This window comes from Phyllostomus hastatus, unplaced genomic scaffold, assembly GCF_019186645.2.
Source record: "Phyllostomus hastatus isolate PE091 unplaced genomic scaffold, TTU_PhHast_1.1 phas_scaffold_78, whole genome shotgun sequence".
In the NCBI taxonomy this organism is placed as follows: domain Eukaryota; kingdom Metazoa; phylum Chordata; class Mammalia; order Chiroptera; family Phyllostomidae; genus Phyllostomus; species Phyllostomus hastatus.
In genome coordinates this window covers 60,676,591-60,698,201 of record NW_025334041.1, presented here as the reverse complement: position 1 = coordinate 60,698,201, position 21,611 = coordinate 60,676,591, and the positions used below count along the sequence as shown (strand labels likewise).

Here is a 21,611-nt window from a genome sequence, read left to right as displayed (position 1 = left end):
AGGCTGCAGCAGAAGCAGCAAGATGCCAAATGAGAATATCAGGGAGGGAGAGAAAACCAGAGAAAAAGAAGTTGGCAAAGGGAGAGGGAGAGGTGACAATAGAGAGTAGAAGATAGAAGCAGAGAGTCACTGGACCAGGATGCCAGGGTTCAAATCTCAGCTCTGGCCCATCTGGTCTCTTGGACCTCTCAGATGAGTGGGAGGAGGGGGAGTGAGGAGGGATGGGGGTCATAGAAAGCTTGTTGGCATTGCCTTGTTGTTTAGTCAGCAAAGTGATCCAGGAAAACCAAGAAGGAATATTAAAACAACTTACCCACAATAAAGGACACAGTTGCATATTTAATAGCAAATGCCTATTAAGAGAAAGCCAACCACCATGCCATATCTATGAGCTGATGTGACAGAAAGATAATAGCCAGCTTACATAGAATACACACTACATTCTGGGCACCCACTGTCTCTCTATACTAAGTGCTTAAAATGAATTTTCCAGTGACACTATGAGCTAAATAATTTTGAAGCAGGAGATAGTTAGGAAGGAGGAAACTTGAGAGGTGTCCCAGGGCTAAAATAAAGGTCACTGATACAGGACAGAGAACCTGTTCTAACACTGGTTGTTCTTGCTTTCTGGAAAAGCGCTGAATCATGGTAAATCATGAATGCACCTGCACAGAAGATGTTACATGATCCCTGCTTCATTATAATAGCATTGTAATAAATTGTGGGACTCCCTTCCTCAACGTCCAATCAAGGAAAATCATGGGAGACCACGTGCGCAGTAGCTTTAAAGTAATGTTACCACTTGTACATGCATAATAAAAACCCTCCAAAACTATCCAGGAAATATCCACCCAATAAGAATAGAATCCCTCCAGCCTCTGAGGTCATCTCTGCTCAAAGTTGGCCCACTCCTATGTTCTGTGGAGTGTGCTATCATTTAATAAATCTGCTCTCTCTCTTTCTGTTATAAACTCTCTGTGTGTTCACTTCGATTCTTTGTACGCAGTCACCAAGAACCTGGTTACCTGTGCCCACCTGTGACAATATAATTATTTTGATTTTACAGAAATGAGGCACAGAGACAATCAGAATCTCTCCAAGCCAGTCAGTTTTGATTTATAGAAAGAACACTGATTTCACTACTAACTGGAAATGAGCCCAGTCTTCCTATCAGCAATTTGGGTTCTTTGCCATCCTTCCCAGCTCCATAAGTTGAAATTCAAAAGGGAAAGAGATTGGAACAAGACAGACCAGAGTACCCATGCTCAGTCTGTCATCAGCTAGGAAGTATGCCCTCATTCAGTTTTCAGTATTTGAACTTCCTTTGCTTTATTTTCTCTGTGAAATATGGATATTAATTCATTCCTCATAGTGAGATGTAAGGATTTAATAAAATAATAAATGTAAAGGTGACCCTACAGAAGGCCAGGAATAGTAGTAGCACCTTTTTTCCCACTGTGATTTTGTTCATAAGATTCACCTGGAGATACTAGTAATCATTTTAAAGCTATTGGGTTTTCTCTCTACTCCCTTTGCCAACCATTAAGAGTATGTTCTGGTGATAAGAGTCATGACTTAAATTATTAAGCAAGAAAGAGAAGGAAATAAGACAAGAAGCCTGGAGAATCAGATATATTAACATTGTGACAGTACTGGAGGAGTTCCTTCTCCTTAGTGAGAAGGCAAGTCTTTAGTCCATAACCATCTGTGGAGTTGTCACATGTAACCCACAAATCACAGGTTACTTTCTAAATGACTCAGACTTTCTACTGAAAGAGCATGCTTATGACTGCTGCCCTTGAGAAGGTTCCTTCTTCAATGAAAGGGTGAGTTCAAGGCCTTTAGCTCAAAATACAATTGGACTGCATTAAATACCAGTTGCTTTCAAACTACTTTCTAAATCTGGCCCTGGGGCTTCTCTGGTTTCACATAGGAATGCAGAAGTCCCCCAGCACGCTTAATGCTCACTGTGCTACGGGTAACCACAGAGTGGCTAAAGAGTGACATGTGGGCAACCCTGCTGGAGCCAACACAACAGGAGCTCCGCCCACTGGAGGTCAGAGTAGTGCCCTCAGCAGATACTTTGGTCATTTGATAATTATAATTTTATTTTGAAATTATCATTTTAAAAATTGTCCAAGTGGTAGCAATTAAACTTTGGGAAAGTCAGACAAATGTTGCTAGCAAACAAACAAAACAAATAAACAAACAAAAAACCCAGCCAATCTGCAACTGGTTTTACATGTAAAATCTAAATAAAAGTCCAGGGTGAGGTTAGATTCTCAAGTTCAGGGCAGCACCAAAGAGGCAGCAGAGTAAAATGTTTTTCATTGGTAATTAATAAAGACTATTTCTCTGCAAAAATTTTCATATCATAGAGTTCTCAATGAAGAAATAGTGTGTCACCCTGGCCAGGTGACTCAGTTGGTTGGAGCATCATCCTGTACACCAAAAGGTTGCAGGTTTGATCCCTGGTCAGGGCACATACATAGGTTGCAGATTTGATCCCCAGTTGGGGCACATATGGGAAGCAACCAATCGATCTCTCTTGCTCTCTCAAATCAACAAATGTATCCTCAGGTGAAGATTTAATTAAAATAAAAAGAAATACTGTGTTCTGTGAAAACTAAAGAGTTAGTATTAAGACAGTCATTTCTAGACTTCTCTAATAATTTACAAAATAAAGTTTGAGTAATTATCTCAAAATGAGCAGCCAAGAGGTGGCTTATTATCACGTATGATCACTCTCAGTGGCATTGCCAGTTGTAGGGGTTTCAGTAAACAAGTCCTCCTAGAGAACTCAAATATAAGTGAAATAAGATTATGTCTGGGAGATTATGAAGTAAATACTTCATAGCTCAGAGAAGCCATTGTAGGAGGTAGAATAGATTCCCAGCCAAGAACACTTACTCCATTGTAACAAGGTCAAAAATTTGAAAATATCTAAGGAAACAATGAGCAGGGGAAAAGGGACCTCAGAGACTAATCTAGCCCAGTCTGAGGAGAGATGTACAGCCCTTGTTGTAGATATATCTTCATTTTAGATCAAGATGCACTGACTTCTCTCAACCTAAATGCAAAACAAAACAAAAACAGTATTTCTCAAAGACTAGCAATCATTTTAGGTGCTTGTTAGAAACATAAATCCTCAAGTTTCTCTCCTACAGAATCTGGGTCAGTAGGTCTCAGACGGGTTTGAACATCTGAGGAGTCATCAGGCCCACCAGGGCCCTGTTGAGGCACAGGGCTCAAGAGACACACTCTGAAAAACTAAATATATGAATCCTCTGGCAGTCTGAAGTCCATGCTTCCCTGACAACTTTCTGAGAGTTTGACTTTTGGTGACTTTCACCCAGAGGGAAAGTGAGTGCAGGTCTGGTGACTCTAGCATCTTGTCCATGAGGATTCTTACTATGCAAAAGATTCTTACTATGCAAAAATAAATTGACTTCTCAGTTCACATACCAGCCTCCTTCACTTGGTGAATATACCCCAGGAATCTCAGATTATTTTTCAAGAGCTCTTATTCCCTCTACACTATTTATTTTTGCATAAAGTCCTGACCATAGAATATTATGTCCCTGGTGAATTTATATTATTAATTGTAAAAGGGGAAAAATAGAAAACATAATGGTTGCATATCTTTTGGCTAGGAACAATCTCCAAAAGCAAAGTAAGAAAACTAGAGGCAATAAAAGAGTGCTTGAGTTAGGTTTGACTTCATAAAAATTTAAAACTTACATAGAATAATAGATACCACAATCTAAAAAAATATGTGACATAATAGAAGAAAATATTTGATTTTTATCCAATATTTAGAAGTTTAAAATGTGAATAATTGAATGAGTTCCTACAAACCAATTAAAAATAAAAATAAGTCATTCCTAAGAAAAATTTATGAGACTGAATATTTGCCTGAAATAACTGGGACATACTTATAAAAAAGTATATGTAGTTTAGATGAAATTCAAATTTAACTGGGTGTCCTGTATATTTTTAAGCCTGGTAACCCTAAAAGGATACAAACTTTCCATTTACAGCACAAAAAAGCATTAATGATCCATGATCATTGAAAAGATGTTTGATATCCCCATACAAATTAAAACAAATTAATCCTTCTTTGCTCATTAAATTGGAAAACATTAAGAAAACAACAGCCTTTATTGAAGCAATACCAAGAAATATGCACTCAATACACTATCTGTGGAAATGTAAGCTCACAGATACTTCCTAGAGAATATTTGCAGCCATGGTGTGAAATCTTAAATTAAGGTCCAATATTATGTTTTACCTTGATATTTGGTAAAATGAGGAGAGTCTTGAGTGGACTAACTGCAAGTCCTTTCCCCAGTCTGACCCCATGGATAAAGTCCCCTAGCCAAACAACCTCCTTATCAAGGCGACCAGGCACAGTTCTTGGTCATCCCTGTGTAGTGAGTTTCAGACCCCTGCCAGCCTGTGGGCTTATTCAAACAAACCGAACTCATTATCCTGTGGGAACCAGGAGGTACCCCATCTTCTCAATATTAGGCAGCCTGCTTTTCACATCCCTAATTATTCACTCAGTTCCTGAGTGCACCCCCATGTGGCCTTGCATAGTGTGGAATGTCCTCTTCCCCCAGGCTTTGACTGACAAACTGTCATTAATCTCAACTGTCTAGTATCACATGTCACTCCCTAATCCTGAAGCAGAGATTCCTCCCTCATCACTTGGATGAAAAAGTAGCGATTAAAATATCAGCATCTTTCCAATTTTAAATGTGCCTACTTTTTAACCGAGAAATTTCATTTCCTAGAAACTGTAGAAACAGAAATATACATTGTGACATTGTTTTTAAAAGCAAAAAGTTGACAACTGCCTGAATATTTATCTATAGGGAAATGGTTAAATAAATTATAGCTAAACAAACTATAGAATACTATACAGCAGTTAAAAGGCTTAAAGAGAAGTCCAAGACTCGTTACCTCTAACCAATATATGTAATATAATCCCACCCAATTTATGTATGATAACATATCTACATACATATTGTGTTGTCTTTTTCATAGAGGGTGAGAAGAGAGGGGACAGGTGGAGGCTTTTGTAGTCTTTTGTTGTATAATTTTGCACAGTTTGAGTCTTTTACACTGAAAATGCATTCTAGTTCTACTTATGCAATGTGATATAAATTTTAAAATAAGAAAAGTGTATCAAAATATATATATATATATAAATTCAGACTAACTGGTGAAGGTTTGTAGTAACATAATGAACCTGAGCAATGGGACAGCTAATCTAGAATATTTTAGCACCCCTATCCACAGACATCTTCTGGGCCCTAATGCTATGTGAGTTAGCCTTTAAGTCCTTCTCAGCTTCTCTTCAGAAGGACTTCTAAGAAAAAAGTCCTCTTTCATATTTTCCATATGAGTCATGCAAACAAAACTGGTACATAGCTAACACGTTTTTACAAATCCTCTGCCATCTCTCTCCCTAACCCTATCTTTGATTTAACATCATCATCTAATGCATCATGTTAAAAAAATTTAATAAGCCCTGGCTGGTATAGCTAAGTGGATTGAGCATGGGCCTGTGAAGCAAAGGGTCATGGGTTCAATTTCCAGTAAGGGCACATGCCTGGGTCGCATGTGGGCCAGGTCCCCAGTAGGGTGCATGCAAGAGGCAACCACACATTGGTGTTTCTCTCCCTGTCTTTCTCTTCCCTCTAAAAAGTAAATAAATAAAATCTTTTTAAAAATTAATAAACATACAAAGGGAATGAGGGTGAGGTCCTGTGAAGGAGAGATAATAAACACATAAGCTATTTCTTGTTTCAGTGTGCAAACCCAGAAGAACCTTTAGAGACATTTCCTGTTTGCTAAGTGAAAAACTGAATATAACTATGGAATGATTTGCTCTCTCTGCTTTCTCACACTTTAAAGAAGCTAGTTGAGTATTGAATTACAAGCTGCGTTGGGAGCAATTGTCTCAAGGGAAATCACCTACACTTGGGCCATACTGCATTGACTGAAGCCAATCTCTGTCCTGCTGTGGCTCAGTCTTGCTCAGCCTTCTCCATTAGCCTTGAAAACAGACTACTGTCTCCAGCCTAATTAGGCCTCTCAGCTCCCTGGGGATGTGTCATTGACATCTCACCACACTAATGCCGTCATTGAGAAGAGCCTCCCCGAAGATCATCATGTATAGTGCCTCATTCACTCGTGCCTCCTCAAGCACAGCCAGCACAGCCACCGGGTCCACGGCTGAGATCAGGCTGCCAAACAGCAGGTTCTGAAGCAGGTTGATGTCACTGAGGCCGAAAGCCTTGATCTGGCAGATGAGGTAGAGGGAGAGGCCAATGCCAAAGGCATTGATCAGGGCACCCAGGCCTGCCCACCAGAGAATGGAGCCAATGTTCTCAAAGAAGGGCCGGGTGGGCAGGAAGTAACCACCTTCCAGGACGATGGGTGGAAGGAGATACAAGAAGTAGATGCTCGAATCCATGACTGGAGGTGATCTGTGGTTGGTGCCAAAAATGATGGCACCCACCAGAGCCCCAACAATGATGAGAAGGCAGCTTTCTGGCATGAGGCCTGGCAGTCTGTGGTAAAGGTGGAATCCTGAGTAGAGAAGAAAACCACATTTAGCTGTCTGCTAATAATACCCTTCTAGCCACTAAGATACCAGAAGAGGGATGCACAAGAATTTTTTAAAAGTCAAGCAGATAGAACCTTGGGCAAGCTGGCTGTCCTCTCTGAGCATTAGCTCCTATGTGTAGCAAGAACTGGAAGTGTTATAAGGGCTTTACCCAAGAACAAGTACTTAACATGTCAGCTCCAGCACATGCCACAGAATCAGTGTTCCCAGCCAGCAGTCCTTGCCCTCTTCCTCCTTCCTGCTGTCCCCATTTTACAGTATCTGAGGCACTTGAGACAAGAGGGTGGGACTGTCTGCTTTCATGCAAAACTCACATTTAAAGCTCATACAGAGTTTCCCATCATCGCCTAAACCTCAGCTTGTTCCAAACTCTTACCTTACCTCACTTCCATCTCCACCAAACAAATAAACAAAAATAAAAAGTCCTTTATTTTGTTTCCCTTAGTTAATCAACAAGATTGCCATCCAGACAATCACTTAAGAGAGAAATAAAGTCACATTCTCATGAACCCTCTTTTATCACCTTTGTCCCTCAATGCAATCAGCTTTCCATTTCATCAGTAATATTTCTCACTAGCTGTCCCTAAAGTCCATCCCCTCCTCTCCAATTCTATAGGTACTACCTTTACTTAGGACCCCTCATTTCTTCTCCTAAGTACTACATTGTCTTCTTGATCTCCTGTCTCACCCTCAACCCTTCCAGTTCACACCAATTCTTGCTGCCAGATGACTTTCTTACACAACATATATCTGATGGTCTAATTTCCCACCTTTGACTGTGAAGGTACACAGTGCTTCTTGTGGATTTTAAACCGAGAGTATTTCTTAAGCATCCCTGCTAATCAACCTGCTGGGAAGTACTGTGAGGTGTAGGGCCAAACATGTTTTCTACAATTCCAACCATTGATGAAATTTTATAAACACAGTATTAACAAATAAGAAAACAAAAATAATACAATGTATAAGTATACCATAAAATGCATATTGAATATACCAGCAAATATGAAAAGCAGTCAGAATATAACAGGTCTCCATAGGGCTCTCTCCAAGTCAACATCCCCCACCTGCTTTATCTTTATAAATCCTACATTATAGCCAACCACACACTTTTTCACCCTGAAGATGCCCTTTCTTATCTTCATATGCTATTACTGATGCCTGAACTGTTCTTTTGTTCAAACTCTTTTGGTCCTGCTCAATCTTTGAAGTTAAGCTTTTCCTGATCTTTCCCAAAAGGACATAATATGTCTTCCTTTGAATTATTATAACATTTTATCTGTACCTGTGTAATGATAATGATCTTTCCCTACCATTTTTTGTGCATGAATTTGTTCCCCACTAAATCTTAAACTTCTCGAGCTCAAGCAGAATGATAGATATCTTTATATCTCCCACAGCATAACAGGCACTTTATTTGCTGGAAGAGTGTATAAGTGTATAAATGAATGAATAAACAGGTTAAATATTCATCATAGATTTTACATGGGAAGTAGAAGTGGAACTGGTTGTTGGAGAATGGTTATGACTTATGTGGTTAGACAACAGAATGGGAGACATTTTAGGTGGGGAGAACTCCAGAGAAAAATAGAGACAAGAATGGTCCACATGGATATGTTTGATATTCATTGAGGAGATCCACCTGGCTGGAGTGAATTTTGAATTGGAAGAGTATTGGGAGGAGAGTTAGAAGATGATTTTTAAGCCAAACAGTAAAGCCTTGGATTCAAATGCAAGAAGTGTAGGTTTTCTCCCATAGACCATGGAGAGCCATTGAATGTCTCCTTAGAAATTTTCTAGGTTCAGCCATCCATAGAACATATGGGTCTCCCTACTACAGCTTTGAATTTCTCCATGCACTATAGTAGGCAGGTTAATACAATGGCATATTGCTAGTATCAGGAGACATTATTGCAGACCATACACCTAGACCACTGGCTTCAAGATCAGTTTAAACCTCCTTCTAGACTCCTGCACTCTCTATTTACATAAGAACTTTCTCCTTTTCTTCCTTCCCTCTCCCTCCTTTTCATCTTCATCTTGTAGTGCTTATTTTAACCACACTGAACTTTTTAAAATGTAGAAGAAGTGGAAGATAATATAGTGTAATTTTATCAGGCCCTGTGTCTTCCCATAATCTAGGTCCTGCTCCCCAGAATCTAATTTCCTGAAATGAATCCAACATGTCCCTGCCTTAAGCTAAGTTGCATCTTAACTTAATGAGTATAGTTAATAATGAGTATTAACTTAAGGTGCAACTTTAACACAGTAATAGAGATAGAGGCCTCATGCCTACTTACAAAAAGAGCAAACACAGTAAAGAACAATGATACATGTGCTTCATATTTCACAATTATTCTCCCTTTTTATGATGGCCAATAGAATCCAGTCACTTTGAGACATTATAGTTCCAATGCCTGAAACTTAAATAGCCACAAATAGCAAAGTCCTACCTATAAGTCAAAGACAGCCTTCCTTTTCATTCTGCCTAATAATTCAGGAACATCTTTCTATAAAGGTACAAAGAATGGAACCAAAATAAAAGATAAACAAAAAAGCCTGATGTGACTTTGTACTATCTTTGTTCTCAAATATTATTCTTTTACAACATGCATAGATGGGTGTTTTAAAATGATTATAGAGAGTTGTGATTTTTTTTTGTCAGAGTGCCTAATAGGCAGTGCTAGATTCACCTGTCTTCCCCATTAAACTAAGTCCCTTGAGGCCAGGGACCATGGTCATTTCCACATGTTGTATAGGTGCTCAGTAAATGTGGCTTGATAGAATGACTGAATACAAGATGAATAATAATAATGAGTATTAATCACCTTTTGACTCAAGTTTCATAATATAGTATCTAAAAAAATCTATATACATTTCTTGTCTTAAAGTTTTCATGTCTTCCCCCACCCCCAGGTGAATGAGCCACCATATGTAAAACTACAAGGTTAGTACCTGGCACCTAGTATACATTCAATAAACATGGCCTTCTTTTCATGTGCAATGTAAAAATAATCTTAATTCCTAAAGACTAGCAAAAATAAAATTGTACTTGAGTACACATGATCCATCTGATAATCTACTTATTTTCTTTTTCTAAACTATGTTGAATTATATCAACATGAAAATCAAGAACATTTAAACCATTACAACATGCTAAACTTCTAGACATAGTGAGTCTGGGCACATATGATACCTCTAAAGAACAATCTATGTTTTATGCTAATATAAAACCAAGATAAAATATACCTTTTCTGCATTGAGATGTTTATTGACACAGAACATAAGCCTCTTTTTAATTAGAAAATCCATATTTGCATCAAAGAGAAGTCTTAAAAATAATTTCACTGATGAAAAAACTAAAACTTAGAAAGACAAAGTGACTAGCTAGGCAGTGGCAGATCCAGTTCCTGACCCCCAGAACAGCTGTACCCATTACTGTGAAGAGGAAGGGGAGGTCAGGGTAGGGGGAATCTCTAACATTATTTACAAAGGAAAACACAAAATCACTTTGAATGGTTTCAGAGTCCATGTGGTTGGCTGAAAAGTGTTAGACCCTTAGCTCTGAACTAAGAATATAAACCCTTGAGAAAGCCATTTATACTTGATCACTTCTTAGAAATAATATGAGGTCTTTGCATAATTTAATCATTTGACAAATCACACGAGGGTTCTTCAAGCTAACAATTTCCATTTAATCATTATACCTTACTAGGTCAAAATGAGTAGCAGTTATGAAGGAGTCAGTACCCCAACATTCATGGGGTGTCAGATGAATAGGCAGAGCCCCCAGTACTGATACCAAGCAATTAACTGCCAGGTCTCATCACACTTCACACCATCCTAGAGGCAAAGTAGAAATGAGTACCATGGATTGTAGTAAAGCAATTTATTTACTCAACTATCAAATTTTACAACTGGGGCAAATGATATGTTATACATGATAATTGAGATAATTACATCAATTTTTCACATTCAAATAAGCTGGTTTTAAGGAGACAAGGGGGTGGACTTAGGAATTAGATGGTCACAGAGTGTAAACCATCATATTGGTTTTTGGCACAAAGAACCTTGATTAGAATTTAATCCATTAACCTGACTCCATTTTATTTTATAAAGAAAAGCATAGGTGCCCCACTGGATTCACTTGGCTCAGTTGTAAATCAATATCTTACTGACACATATCATTTCCTATGCCCCATATCCCATCACTGAGGGATTTAGAGTCTCCTGTGATTGCCTTGTTTCTTGCTTTCTCTCAATTTGCAAGGAGCACACGCCACTGTTAAAGAATTAACAATGGGAGCCATTGATGAAGCCCCTGGCTGCACAGCCAAGAATAAACGAAGAGTATTTCCAGAAGAATCATTGTGTGGTTCCTGAAATTCCCAATGGCCATCATTCTGAGGTCTACATGCCTTACCCTGTAGGATTTTTTAAAGCATGCAATCTTGAGATTTTTGCATGTCAAATAATGTCACATGGTTGTCATCCTGAAATAATACATTAAAAAAAAACCCCAGGATGCAAAAGTATGATTTTAAATTTCAAAACACCATTCTTAAGCATAAAATGGATTTATAAAAAGCTGTAAGACTTTTCCTTTGTGTCAAGGGAACATAATTTTTGATGTAATAGCAGTTAACAGTTACAATCCACTTAGCTCCCCATCTACAAGGCATTTTTACATACAATATCTCAGATGGAAAACAACTTGCGCAAGCCAGTGTTTGAGGACTTACCTATTTTTGCGAGGGATGCTAGAAGTATCCAGAGGGTGACCTCATAAGGAATTTGCACGTAGTCAAAATCCAATGTAAAAACACTTATCTTCTCATCTAGCTCTGTGATGGCAGCAGCAAACTGAATATCAGTGGAATTTGTGGATTTGTTCAAATCAGAAGTTGCTTCAGAACTCTTGAGGACCACTAGCAACAGCAACCAATTCCAATGGCAAAAAGGCACAAACACCTGAAAACCCATGCTGAGGGATTTTTCTGCCTTGTGTGCCATACCTCTGAAGTGAGGAGGTTTCTGGAGAGCAGCAACCTCCACTTGCTCAAAAGTAATACACGTACAGTCCGTGGGTCATCCCAATAAGAGTCTGAGTGTGTCACTGAGTTGTGAGTGTAGACGTTTTCAAATATTCTTTAAAAGATTCATATTCAGGCAATTCATCTTCTGGCTTAAATGCAGTCATTCGGTAGATTTGTTAAAGTCCAGGGAGCTATCTGTGGGGCCTTTACCTGGTTGTGATTTGAAGAGCAATTTATGAAGGAGAAAAATATCTGTTCATTCAAAGTTGTCCCTCATTTCACTGCACACTGGTTTGGTCTTGTGAGTGAAAATTACACTACCACCACGGTGCTCATTTCAGGTATCATTGGAGTCCTTTTAGCCAGGAAGGGAATCCTCACCTCTCTACCAGATCCTGGGAAAGCACTACCTGTCTTGCACCTTCTCTTTCTTCCCTCCCCCTGATCTCTCACTCGTTCTGAATGGCCAAGGCTGCAGGTAACTCTTGGACTACACTTAATTATTCGCTCTGATTTGACTTTCCCCAGTGTTCTCTGGGTGGGTTACACTGCTGACACCTAGTGGGCAGCCACAATAGGACAACTTGGCATGTTCAATAACAAACTATTATGTCTCATCATATAAACCAGAGCATTTTTGAGAGTAAAGTAAAGCAAACAATATATGACAGACCACTGGTATATACCGGGAATTTCTGGGTACACTATGTCACATAGTTTCTATTAATGAGGAAGGTGGAGGAAGAGGAGAAGGAGGAAATATAACACATGACTGGACTCCTTGAGCAATAATTCAAAGACAGAATCAAGTTCCAGTTATTTGTAAACTTTACACAGTATTAAAAATAATAAACAGAACAAGCTCCATAAATACATGTAAAAACCCAGTTTTGAAAAGCTCCATGGCACATCCAAAATTTTCTGTTTAAAAGATTTTGTTATTAAGGTCTATATGTTCCAAAGAAGCAGTACAAAACAGCTTATGAAAGCATATTGAGATGGATTCTATGGTTCTACTCCTAGGTATACATCTAGCCAGATGACCTTAGCCAATTACTTACTTTTCAAAGTGGCCTTACATGAAAAGGGCCACTCGATAATGGCTACCTCATCGAGTGACTAGGAGTATCAGTGAAACACGTGTACTATTTGGCACTTACTAAATATTAATTTTTATTATTTTAATCACATTTCTTATTCTATATGAGAAATAAAAGCTCTATTGCAATGACAAATAGTGCTCAATAGAAAATGGGAATTATTATTCACATTCACTCTCAGCATCACTTTATGTCAAACTGCAGGAAGATTTTTAAATTTTTCTGTTAATATTAGTGAGTGTAAATAATTCCACTTCAACAAATTTGACAAAGATCATTAGAGAGTTGAGACAGGAACAGTTAGGGAGGGCTAGCATCTATCTGCAATTTCTTAGCAAGATAATCAAATTAAAGCTCATATATGGATTAGGCAAAACCTCCTCTCATATGCACCAAAACCACAACCAATAAAAGGAAAAATCAATTAGTTGGATGTTATTAAAATTAAAAACTTTTTGATCCAAACTATCTTATTAAGGAAGTAAAAAAAAGAAAAAAACCCACAGAATGGAAAAAATATTTGTAAATCACATATCTAATAAGGGATTTATTTATTGGATATATAAAGAACTCTTACTACTCAATAATCAAAAGATAAATAGCCCAATTAAAAATGGGGAAAACATCTAAAAAGACACTTCTCAAAAAAATACACAAAAAGACCATTATTAGTCATTAGAGAAATGCAAATCAAAATGATAGTGAGGTATCACATCACCCTCACAAAAATGCTAAAGCAGCAAACAAAACAAACAAAAATACAGGTAATAAGAAATATTATCAATAATGGCAGAATATAATCCAAGGCTTCCAGCCAAGATGGAGGTGTAGGTAGATATGTTTCAAATCCTCACACAGCCAAAAGAAGGATAACAACTAATTTAAAAACAAAAAACAACCGTAACTGCCAGAAAATCAAACTGTATGGAAGTCTGAAAACCAAAGAGTTAAAGAAACATTCATTCAGATTAGTAGGAGGCACAGAGAGGGGAAGATGAGGAAGCCAGTATGTGTGACAAGACAGTGGCTACAAGATTAGGATATCACACATTTTCATGTGGATAAGCTGGGAGGAACAACTGGGGAGCAAGACAAACTTTGCAACCCAGTGTTCCAGCAAGGGAAACTAAAACCTCAAAACCTCTGTAAAAACCAGTGGGGGTTGCAGCAGCAAGAGAAACTCTCAGTCTCACAGGAGAGTCTGTTGAAGAGGCCCATGGGATCTTAGAACCTACACAAATCCACCCATCTGGGAATCAGCACCTGAAAAGACATAGTCCACTTTGTGGGGAGCAGGGGCAAGTGACTGAAAAGTGGGGCAAGAGCCCAGCAAAGCAGCATTGTTCCTTCTCTGACCCCTCCCCTACATACAGGGCCACAATCCAACAAAGTGGGTTGCCCCCCCCAACCCCTGGTGAACACCTAAGTGGATTTCTTCCCACCCCTGGCTCTGCCCCTTACAATGTAACAGGTCCGCTGAGACAAAGCAATGTGGCTCAAATGAAAGAATGGATCAAAACTCCAGAAAAAGAACTAAGTGATGAGGAGTTGACCAACATCTCAGATGCAGAGTTCAAAACACTGGTAATCAGGGTGTTCATAGAAATGATTGAGTATGGTCCCAAAACAGAGGAAGAAGTGATGGCTATGCAGATGAAATGAAGAATAATATACAGGAAATCAACAGTAGTGGGAAAGAAACCAGGGTCAAATCAATAGTTTGGAGCAGAAGGAAGAAATAAACATTCAACCAGAACAGAATGAAGAAACTACAATTCAAAAAAAATGAGGAGAGGCTCAGGAACCTCTGGGACAACTTTAAATGTTCCAACATCCGAATCATAAGAGTGCCAGAAGGAGAAGAGGGAGACACAGAAATTGAATATGTATTTGAAGAACAATGAAGGAAAACTTCTCCAGTCTGGTGAAAGAACTAGACATGCAAGTCCAGCAAGCTCAGAGAATCCCATAGAAGTCAGATCCAAGGAGAAACACACCAAGACGCTTCATAATTAAATTACCAAAGATTAAAGATAAGGAGAGAATCTTGAGAGCAGCAAGAGAAAAGGAGACAGTTACCTACAAAAGAGTTCCCATAAAACTATCAGCTGACTTCTCAAAAGAAAACTTACAGGCAAGAAGGGGTTGGAAAGAAGTATTTAAAGTCATGAAAAGCAAGGACTTACAATTTAGATTACTCTATCCAGCAAAGCTATCATTTAAAATGGAAGGGCAGATAAAGTGCTTCCCAGATAAGGTCAAGGTAAAGCAATTCATTATCACCACACCCTTATTATATGAAATGTTAAAAGAACTTATCTAAGAAAAAGAAAAATATCAAAACTATGAACAGTGAAATGGCAACAAACTCACAACTAGCAACAACTGAACCTAAAAAAAAAACAAGCTAGGCAAATAACTAGAAAAGGAACAGAATCCCAGAAATAGCAATTACATGGAGGATTATCAGTGGGGAGGGTTTGGAGGTAAATGGGGAAAAAAGGTATCAGCAATAAGAAGCATAATTGGTAGGCACAAAATAGGCAAGGGGGAGTTAAGAATAGTATAGGAAATGGAGAAGCCAAAGAACTTCTATGAATGACCCATGGACATGAACTAAGGGGGTTATGTTGGAGGGAGGGGTTGCAGGGTAGAGGGGGATAAAAGGGAGAAAAAATGGGACAATTGTAATAGCATAATCAATCAAAAATACTTAAAAATAATGGCAAGAATATAGTGGGGTTCTAAAATGTTAGTGAAAATCTAAAATGGAACAGTTTGGCTGTTTCTCCAAATATTAAACAAAGAATTACACACAAGCCAGCAATTCCACTCCTAGATATATATGCACCCAAGAGAAATGAAAACAACTTCACTCATAAACTTGTACATGAATATTTTTAGCAGAATCATTCCTAGCAGCCAAAAAAGTAAAAACAATCCAAATGTCCATCACTTTTTCATTCAACAAATAGAACATGAAATAGCCATACATGAAAGGAATTGCTGACATGTGCCACAATGTGAATGTACTTGAAAAAACCATTGTGCGTTATGCTCAGTGAAAGAAGTCACAAAAAGACCACATATTATAAGGCTCTACTTATATTACATGTTCAAAATATCAAGTCTGTAACAACAGAAAGTAGATAAGTTGTCTAGATCTGGAGGATGAGGAAAGTGAGGGGAGGAGGTAGAGAGTGACTGTAACTATGAGGTTTTCTTTGGGTTGATGAACTATTCTTTTTTTTTCCTCCCTGACATGAAACACAAAATTTATTTGAGCAGAATCATTTTCTTAAATGTGACAGATAAAACAAACAAACTTAGAGAGGATAGTTCCATGATTTAGGATAGCAAAGGAGGTCTTATACATGATGTAAAAAATGCTAACCACATAAGATAAATTATACTCCATTAAAATTAAAAATTTCTGTTCATCAAGTAAGCATTATTTTTTTTCATTTTTACCAATAACTTTATTGATTTGGATATTTTGAGTATGCCACCTACCTGTCCCATGTGGAATAACGTTGACTGTTATCAGCTAATGTTTGGATTTGATTGCTGTCAACTTCAGCTGGTCTAACCAACCAGGGAGCATCGTCCAGTGAGAAACCTCCAGCACGAAACTTCATAAACCACTTTGACACCTTTGATCAGTCACAGCACCTTCTCCACACACTGCACAAATCTTTCTTTGCATTTTCAGTTGCATTTTTTTATTTTTTTTATTTTAATCTTTGTTCAAGTACAGTTTTCTCCCTTTTACTACTGTTCCAGCCCACCCACCCAACCCTCCCCACTTCCTTCCTATTACCACTCTCCCCCTAGTTTTTGTAGATGTGTCCTTTAAATTTGTTCCTGTAAACCCTACCCATTCTACCCTGAAATTCCCTCTACTCTCCCCTCTGCTCACTGTCAGTCTGTCCTGTATTTCACTGACTTTGTTTATATTTTTCTTTTTCTTTGTTTTGTTGTTTAGGTTCCTGTTAAAGATGAGATCATATGGTATTTGTCTTTCATTGCCTAGCTTATTTCGCTTAGCATAATGCTTTCCAGCTCCATCCAACTGTTGCAAAGGGCGGGAGCTCCTTCTTTATTTCTGCTGCATAGAATTCCATTGTGTAAATGAACCATAGTTCTTTGATCCATTCATTTACTGATGGGCATCTAGGTTGCTTCCAGCACCTAGCTATCGTAAATGTGCTGCTATGAACATCGGGATGCAAAAGTTCTTCTGTATTGGTGTTTTAGTGTTCTTAGGATATAGTTCCAGCAATGGAATTGCTGGGTCAAAAGGCAGATCCATTTTTAGTTTTCTGAGGAAGTTCCATACTGCATTCCATAGTGGTTGTACCAGTCTGCAGTCCCACCAACAGTGCACTAGGGTCCCCTTTTCTCCACAACCCCTCCAACATTTGTTGTTTGTTGCTTTGTTTATGATGGCCATTCTGACTAGTGTGAAGTGGTATCTCATTGTGGTTTTAATTTGCATCTCTCTGATAGCCAGCGATATTGAACATCATTTCATGTGTCTTTGGATCTTCTGTATGTCCTCCTTGGAGAAGTATCTGTTCAAGTCCTTTGCCCATTTTTTTAATTGGGTTGCTTGTCTTTTTAGAGTGGAGTCGTGTAAGTTCTTTATATATTTTGGACATTAAACCCTTGTCTGAGGTATCATTGGCAAATATGTTTTCCCATACAGTTGGTTCTCTTTTTATTTTGATACTCTTTTCTTTAGCTGTGCAAAAGCTTTTTATTTTGATGAAGTCCCATTTGTTTATTCTTTCCTTTATGTCCCTTGCTCTAGGAGACATGTCAGTAAAAAAGTTTCTGCATGAAATATCTGAGATTTTCCTACCTACGTTCTCTTCTAGGACTTTAATGGTGTCATGGTTTACATTTAAGTCTTTTATCCACCTTGAATTTATTTTTGTATAAGGTGTAACTTGGTGCTCGAGTTTCATTTTTTTTCCATGTAGCTCTCCACTTCTCCCAACACCATTTGTTGAAGAGGCTATTTTTATTCCATTTTATGTTGCTGCTTTCTTTGTCAAATATTAATTGACTGTATACACTTGGGTTTATTTCTGGGCTCTCTGTTCTGTTCCATTGGTCCATGTGCCTGTTTTTATGCTGTACCAGGCTGTTTGATTACAGTGGCCTTGTAGTATAGTTTAGTGTCAAGTATTGTGATCCCTCCTACTTTACTCTTCTTTCTCAAAATTGCAGCAACTATTCAGGGTCATTTGTGGCTCCATATAAATTTTTGAAGTGTTTGTTCTATGTCTGTGAAATAAGCCATTGGTACTTTAATAGGTATTCCATTGAATGTATAAATTGCTTTGGGTAGTATGGACATTTTGATGATATTAATCCTTCCACTCCATGAACACGGTATATGTTTCCATTTGTTTGTGTCTTCCTTGATTTCTTTCCTCAGTGTTATGTAGTTTTCTGAACACAGGTCTTTTACCTCTTTGGTTAGGTTAATTCCTAGGTATTTTATTTTTCTTTTTCCTATTTCAAATGGGATTTTTTCCTTGATTTCTGCTTCTGCTGTTTCATTGCTGGTGTACAGAAATGCCTTTGATTTCTGGATATTGACTTTGTATCCCGCTGTTTTGCCAAATTCATTTATTAGGTCAAGCAGTTTTTTGGTGAAGTCTATAGGATTTTCTATGTACACTATCATGTCATCTGCAAACAGTGACAGCTTTGTTTCCTCCTTTCTGATTTGGATGCCTTTTATTTCTTTTTCTTGTCTGATTGCTGTGGCTAAAACTTCCAGTACTATATTGAATATAAGTGGTGAAAGTGGACAGCCTTGTCTTGTTCCTGATCTTAGTGGAAAAGATTTTAATTTTTTGCCCATTGAGTATGATGTTGGCTGTAGGTCTCTCATATATGGCCTTTATTATGTTGAGGAATGCTCCCTCTATTCCCACTTTGCTGAGTGTTTTTATCATAAATGGGTCCTGTACCTTATCAAATGCTTTTTCTGCATCTATTGATATGATCATGTGGTTTTTGTCTTTGCTTTTGTTTATGTGATGTATTACATTTACTGATTTGCAAATATTGTACCATCTTTGAATCACTTGAATGAATCCCACTTAGTCATGGTGTATGATTTTTTTAATGTACTGTTGGATGTGGTTTGCCAGTATTTTGTTGAGGATTTTAGCTTCAATGTTCATCAGTGATATTGGCCGGAAGTTTTCTTTCTTTGTTGTGTCTTTAACTGGTTTTGGATTTAGGATGATGTTGGCCTCATAAAAAGAGTTTGGGAGTCTCCCATCTTTTTGGATATTTTGGAATAGTCTGGGAAGGATAGGGGTTAGCTCTTCTTTAAATGTTTGTAGAATTCTGTTAAACCATCTGGTCCAGGGATTTTGTGTGTTGGGAGTTTTTTGATTACTGCTTCAATTTCTTTTGCTGTTATTGGTTTGTTCAAGCTTTCTGCTTCTTTTCCATTGAGTTTTGGAAGAATATATTTTTCTAGAAATTTGTCCATTTCAACTAGGTTTTCACATTTTTTGGCATACAGTTCTTCACAGTAATTTCTTACAATCCTTTGTATTTCTGTGGTGTCTGTTGTAATCTCTCCTCTTTCATTTCTGATTGTGTTTATTTGGGTTTTCTCTCTTTTTTTCTTGATGAGTCTACTTAAAGGCTTGTGGATTTTGTTTATCTTTTCAAAGAACCAGCTCTTGGATTCATTGATCCTTAGAATTGTGCTTTTAGTTTCTATGTTATTTAATTCTGCTCTGATCTTGGTTATTTCCTTCCTTCTGCTTTCTCTGGGCTGTCTTTGTTGTTGTTCCTCGAGTTCTTGTAGACGTAGGGTTAGGTTGTTTGTTTGGAGTGTTTCTGAGTTTTTTAGGTGGGTCTGTATCACTATGAACTTCCTTCTCAGGGCTGCCTTGGCTGTATCCCATATGTTTTGAGTTGTTGTGAGTTCATTTTCATTTGTTTCCAGAAACATTTTGATTTCTTCCCTAATATCATTCTTGACCCATTCTTTGTTTAATAGCATGCTATTTAATCTCCATGATCTTGAGTGTTTTGGGTTTTTTTTTCCTTGGGGTTGGTTTCTAGCTTCAGTCCCTTGTGATCTGAGAAAATGCTTGGTATGATTTCAATTGCTTTGAAATTATTAAGGCTTGTTTTGTGTCATATCATGTGGTCTATCTTTGAAAATTTTCTTTGTACATTTGAAAAGAATGTGTATTTAGCTTCTTTGGGATGGAGGGTTCTGTATATATCAGTAAAGCCCATTTCATCTAGAGTATTGTTCAATGCCACAATATCTTTGTTGATATTTTGTTTAGAAGATCTATCAATTTTTGATAGTGGGGTGTTAAAATCTCCTACAATAATTGTGTTGCTCTCAATATCTTTGTTGAAGTCCTCTAAGATTTTCTTTATGTATTTGGATGCTCCTATGTTGGGTGCATATATATTTACAATATTTATGTCTTCTTGGTGGATTCTTCCCTTGAATATTGTGAAATGTCCTTCTGGGTCTCTCTTTATGGCCCTTTTCTGGAAGTCTATTTTGTCTGATAGGAGTATTGCTACCCCAGCTTTTTTTTCCTGTCCATTTGCTTGGAAAATTTGTTTCCAGCCCTTCACTTTCAGCCTGTGTAGGTCTTTTATCCTGAGGTGGGTCTCTTGTTGACAGCATATGTGTGGGTCATGTTTTCTTATCTAATCAGCTATTCTATGTCTTTTGATTGGAACATTTAATCCATTTATGTTTAAGGTTATTATTGATTGGTACTTATTCATTGCCTTTTATGTACGTGTGTTCCTCTCTCTCTCCCTCCCTCTCCCTCTCTCTCTCTCTCTCTCTCTCTCTCTCTCTCTTTTCCTTTCTTTCCTTAAAGCAGTCCCTTTAGCATCTCTTGCAGAGCTGGTTTGGTGAAGGTGCATTCTTTTAGACTTCTTTTGTCTGAGAATCTTATTTGGCCTTCTATCTTGATTGAGAGCCTTGAGGGTAAAGTAGCCTTGGTTGAAGAGCTCTGGTTCTCATTACTTGGAATACTTCTTGCCATTCTTTTCTGGCGTGGAGTGTTTCCATTGAGAAGTCAGCCGTCAGCTTTATTGGGGCTCCCTTGTATGTTACTTCCTGTTTTTTCTTTTTGCTGCCTTTAAGATTCTCTCTTTGTCTTGAAATTTTGCCATTTTAATGATGATGTGTCTTGAGGTGGGCCTCTTTGGGTTCCTCTTGTTTGGGACTCTCTGTGTTTCCTGGATCTGTGTGACTTTTCCTCTTATCAGATTAGGGAAGTTTTTCATCATTGCTTTTTCAAATAGGTTTTCTATCCCTTGCTCTTCTTCTTCTCCTTCTAGTATCCCTATTATACGGATATTATTACATTTCATATTGTGTTGCATTTCTCTTAATCCCTCTTCATTCTTTCTGAGCCTCTTTTCCTTTTCTTGCTCTTTCCGGGTGTTTTCTTCTACTTTGTCCTCTAGTTCGCTGATCTGATCTTCTGCTTCATTGATCCTGCATTTCATTCCTTCTACTGTGTTCTTCACTTCAGAAATTGTATTCTTCATTTCCTCTTGGCCCTTGTTGAGAGTTTCTATTTTCATGTTGATGTAGTTTTCAGTGAGTTCATTGTAGCTTCCCTGTAGTTTCTGGTAGCTCATTGGGAGTTCATTGAGCTGCCTGACGATCATTGCTTTGAACTCAATATCTGATAGTTGAATTGCCTCTATTTCATTTAGCATTCTTTCTGAGGCTTTCTCCTTTCCTTCCATTTGGGGATTGTTTCTTTGTCTTCCCATTGTTTGTGAGACTCTTCTTGTTAGCCTCAGCTTCTT

At 38.0% G+C, this 21,611-nt stretch overlaps 1 protein-coding gene across 2 annotated transcripts in view; it reads right to left on the bottom strand.

Moving 5' to 3' along the window:
- The window catches only part of SLC9A4 (solute carrier family 9 member A4), a 69,228-nt gene extending 57,111 nt beyond the window's left edge, over positions 1-12,117 (bottom strand). For both annotated transcript variants that reach the window (XM_045826949.1, XM_045826950.1), the window contains exons 1-2: positions 11,377-12,117; positions 6,137-6,600 (exon numbers count right to left, since the gene is read on the bottom strand). In XM_045826949.1, coding sequence (XP_045682905.1) covers positions 6,137-6,600; positions 11,377-11,647 — 735 coding nt within the window. In that variant the 5' untranslated portion in view covers positions 11,648-12,117. The remainder of the gene's footprint in view (positions 1-6,136; positions 6,601-11,376) is intronic.
- Between the last annotated feature and the right edge of the window lie 9,494 nt (positions 12,118-21,611).